The sequence below is a fragment of the Canis lupus genome, chromosome 6 (genome assembly GCF_048164855.1).
Source record: "Canis lupus baileyi chromosome 6, mCanLup2.hap1, whole genome shotgun sequence".
Classification (NCBI taxonomy): Eukaryota; Metazoa; Chordata; class Mammalia; order Carnivora; family Canidae; genus Canis; species Canis lupus.
This window is the reverse complement of record NC_132843.1, coordinates 14,536,394-14,540,896: the sequence shown is the minus strand read 5'-3', so window position 1 is coordinate 14,540,896 and position 4,503 is coordinate 14,536,394. Positions and strand designations below refer to the sequence as shown.

At 37.1% G+C, this 4,503-nt stretch overlaps 1 protein-coding gene across 1 annotated transcript; it reads right to left on the bottom strand.

Moving 5' to 3' along the window:
* Positions 1-2,546: 2,546 nt before the first annotated feature.
* On the bottom strand, positions 2,547-3,289 carry LOC140635039 (ATP synthase subunit d, mitochondrial-like). Its single transcript, XM_072828983.1, has 2 exons — positions 3,268-3,289; positions 2,547-3,235 (listed from the first exon to the last, which is right to left on the bottom strand). Exons 1-2 carry the CDS (start codon positions 3,287-3,289, stop codon positions 2,778-2,780), a joined length of 480 nt encoding a protein of 159 aa, XP_072685084.1. The 3' UTR covers positions 2,547-2,777.
* Between the last annotated feature and the right edge of the window lie 1,214 nt (positions 3,290-4,503).

Below are 4,503 nucleotides of genomic sequence, written 5' to 3'. Positions count from 1 at the left end.
CCTGATGTGGGACCCAATCCTGGGTCTCCAGGATCACAACCTGAGCTAAAGGCAGATGCTCAACCACTGAGCCACCCAGATGCCCCAAAGACTTGAGTCTTTTATAGTTCCCTTTTTTAGAGAAAAAAAAAATGACAACAAATCTACCTCTAGGATTGTCCCAGTGAAGTTTTTAAATTTCAGAAATACATGAAGAATCCAACAAGAGCTAAGCAAGAAAATGTTGCCGATAAAGCAGTAAGACAGAGGTTGGTCTTTTCATTTCCTCAGTAGCACTAAGTCTAAAAAAGATAACGGAGCAAATTTAATGGGCAAAAATTTGTGGAATCAAAAAAATATGCCTATTCATGTTTTCATTGATGTATGAGGACAACAGATGTTTTGTTTTGTATTTTGAGCAGGGCAGGGAGGAGCAGAGAGGGAGAGGGAGATGCAGACTCTCTACAGAGTGAGGAGCTTGGCTTGGGACATGATCCCAGGATCCTGAGATGGTGACCTGAGCCAAAGGCAGACGCTTAACTTACTGAGCCACACAGGCTCCCCAACAGATGTTCTTAGAGATATGCTAGATCTCACCTAAGTGTCCTTCATCTTAAAATTATTTAAAGTTTTACTTTAGACCACTAAAAAATGAGTAAAAATTAAAATTCGAGAAAACATTCTCTACAAGGACTGGAAGCAAATATAGAAATTAGACATACAGAAAGAAATCTAATTGCTAGTTGTAATTTAGTTACAAAACTGAAGATAGTATTGTCAAACTTGAAATAAAAGATTTTAGTGTTTTTTAAAAAGAAGGGGAAAGATAAAGTTGGGCAGAAAATGTGCTAAGTTTCCTGTCCAAATAGAGTTCTCAAAAGTTGCAGTTTTATTATTGGAGCACATGGGTGACTTAGTCTATTAAGTACCTGCCTTCAGCCTCAGATCATGACCTCAGAGTCCTGAGATTGAGCCCTGAGTTGGGCTCCCTGCTCAGTGGGGAGTCTGCTTTTCCCCTCTCCCTCTGCCCTTCCTCCCCACTTGTGCTCTTTCCCACTCTCTCTCTCTCAAATAAATAAATAAAATCTTTAAAAAGTTACAGCTTTCTTCATAAAATTTATAATAATAAAAATGCATATTTGACATTGTTTATGTTTAAGGATAACTATTTGTAGGCTAAAAATAAGGAATCTTTATTCCAAAATCCAAATCATTGCAGAGGCAAAAGGAAAAATAAGCTCAAGGTTATATAGAAAAATATAAGAAGCAAAGACTAAGACTAAGCAGGAATTTAAAAAAAGAAAAAAACTAACAAAAACTACCTATGAGACCTATGTACCTATGAGACCTCTTTTTAAAAACAAATATTGAATGAAGAAACCACTTAACTGAAAGCAAAATCAAAATACATAACTCAGGAGAGACTTGTGCATGAAAGTATTCATTGCAGCATTGTTTGGAATAGCAAAAGGTTGGAACCAACTTAAATGTCCATTAGTAAGGTATTGGTTAAATAAATTGTTGTGCAACTAAAAAGCAAATTACTCTATAGTTAAAAAAATGAAACAGTTCTATCTTTACTGATACAGAGCAATCTCTAAGGTACCTTGTCAAGATAGGGAGGAAAAGCATGGTAGAGAGAAAAGTCTGTGAAACAAATATAAAATGATTGTGTACTTCTGGAATGAATACAAACAACTGAACAACCATTCCCTTTTGTGTTGAGGAACTAGTGGCTTGTGGACAGAGGTGGGAGGAAGAATTACTTTTCATTTTGTATCATATTATATCTTTTGAATTTATATGTCATATGCATGTATTAACTGTACAAAAGATAATTATGGGATCCCTGGGTGGCTCAGCGGTTTAGCGCCTGCCTTTGCCCAGGGCGTGATACTGGAGACCCGGGATCGAGTCCCACGTTGGGCTCCCTGCATGAAGCCTGCTTTTCCCTCTGCCTATGTCTCTGCCTCTCTCTCTCTCTCATGAATAAATAAAATCTTAAAAAAAATTATGTAAAATTTACAGAATATGGACGGAAACAAGAACTACTTCTTGAGCTCTGTAAGTACTTAAATTCACTGTGTGTGTATGATGCTAAAGTTGCTATATTTGGCTTATGTACAGGGAGAAGTAGAAATAATCAGGTCATGGATAGAGGAAAAGAGTAAATTAGATCCACAAGAAGCAGAGATGAGAACCATTTTGGCCTGGCAAGACTGAGAGTGTATCATTGCTCCCTCAGAGTTTCTCAACTCTTTTGTTCTATTTTATTTTTTCATATTTTCCAAAATTTTAAAAATAAGTATGTACTATTTTTATAATGAAAAGAAAAACATGATTATTGCTTTTAAAGTCCTAGCCTATGCCCTAGGGAGTGCATAAAACAGCAGTGACAAGAACACATAAACAAAAACAAATGTATAAACTCAACTAGCAGAGTGTTTACACTGTCTGCAAAAAAAAAAAAAAAAAAAAAAAGAGGGGGATAAAGTACATAAAGTGTCATGGTTATTAAAAAAGAATATATAGAGTATATATGGGTGATATTTATATGTTGATGGGTGAGTATGAGGAATCAATGTCTCTCTTCCAGTTACAGAGATTTTAGGGAAGGTGTTATATTTCAGGAGGTCTTTGAATGATGGAAGGGGGATCAAAATAGTGAAATGTTAAAAACAGATATTTTTCTCTTTCCAGGTGTTTGGTATGGATGTCTTTTTTTTTTAAACCATATCATTATTTTCAATGTCCAACGTTTATAATATGAGGGCCAGGGCTTTCTCCTCAACTCAAGTTTATAAATTTTCGATTGGCTTGTGAGGCCAATAGGGATACTTCTTCTTGTCTAATTTGGTTTCTGGGAAGACTTCATTCTCAATGGTCATCTGATCAAATGGAATTATGTTCTTCATCTTCTCCAGCTCTTTTTCACATTCTTCAATCCTGGCCTTTGAGATAGACAGAAACTCAGCACAGCTTTTCACGTCTTCTTTTTTCTCAGCATCCACCTGGACAGTGTATTTATCCTCTTGCACAGGAACCTTCAGGGCATCAAACTTCTTCTCAAAGTCATCTACCAAGCCAGCTTTTGCCACATTGGCCTTGTAGTAAGCCCAGTTGATAGCAGGTGGTTTCTCAGGAAGAATAGCCAACCTGGAGGTAAGCACCTCATTCCAGGATTTCAGGGAGTTGGCAATGGTCTTCTGGTTTCGGGGTATGATCTCCCCAAAAGCTACCCAGTCAATGGTTTTTATTTTATTTATTTTTTTCAGTCAATGGTTTTTAGAGCAAGTTTTTCCCCAGCCATCTTGAGATCCTTCACCAACCTCAGCGGCCCACAGTCCACAGCAGCAAGGGCCGGAAGTCGGTATGGATGTCTTAAAGTTGGAACTGAGATGAGTGATGAAAGTTGTGATGAATAAAAACGGGAAGTAGATATTGGGTGATGAGCCTATTGCTGCCAAAAAAGGCAGTTCTTCAATTTAAAGGCCCTAAAGAGGAAGATGTAAGAACCTAAAAAGCAGTGGGTAGAAAGCACTGAGTCTTGGGACTCAGTGGAGTGGTGCTGGGTAGGAGGAAATTTGGATGGGAAGCTGTTGCAAAAAAAGGGAAAGAGTAGGTCTGTGGGGGAAAAAAAAAAGGTACTCTCAGTGATTTGCATGCTTGGGTTTGTGAGTGTGGCATCAGTACTGTCCCCAAATGGCAATAACATAGAGCAAGAAAGTAATTGTTTTACAGAAATCTGTTTCTCTCTATGTCTCCATTCTGTTTTTAGGGTCAGTGCAAGTATTTTTGCAGTTGAATGGAATAGCAGCTTCTAAGAAATAAAAAACAGATGTTGGAGGAAGGCATTCAGGGTGAGTCAGGAGAAGCCCTTAAGGCACTCTGCTCATGGCTTGCCCTACACTTTTCCCTGGTTTAATCTTGATAGATGCTGAAATTCCCAACTATGCTTAGGCAGTACCAAGGCTGTAGTGGATCGAAAAAGGACAAACTACACTGACTCCCAAGCCTGACTGTCCTGTGGAAAGAAAGGAGTAGCTTGGCTGATCTCATAAGGAGTACTCTTAGGTAAAGGAACATATTCTTCTTGATTCACTTCTCAGATCTAGAAAAATATGTGCTTATATACTATTTTGGGATAAATATTAATCATATAAAATCAAGCTCTTAAAACTGAACCTAAATTTTCACGACTGTTCATTTAAGTTGTTCAGAATCAAGTGAAGTGTTCTACATTAAAAAACATTTTAATGCCCTCTTGGAAAGTTGTGTTAAATATAATAAGTATCATACTTTCTTGGAAATGTTAGCTAAAGTTTCTATAGGAACTTAGCCACATCACATTCTTAACACATTTGCGGCATGCATTTTTGAAATTACAAGCAATTTATGGTACTGAATTACAATTGATATGCAATTTGCAGTATGTACCTGAATTTCTGGTATATTTTTTAGACAGAATAGACATGGTTATGCACTAAATTGAGAAAATATAAAAATACAGGTAAAAATGTGTTT

Bases quoted from the DNA above. Each gene is read 5' to 3' on its own strand.
- LOC140635039 (XM_072828983.1), bottom strand. From the start codon at position 3,289: ATGGCTGGGGAAAAACTTGCTC. The intron at 3,236-3,267 runs TAAAAACCATTG...AAATAAATAAAA, and splicing joins GGCTGGGGAAAAACTTGCTC to TAAAAACCATTGACTGGGTA.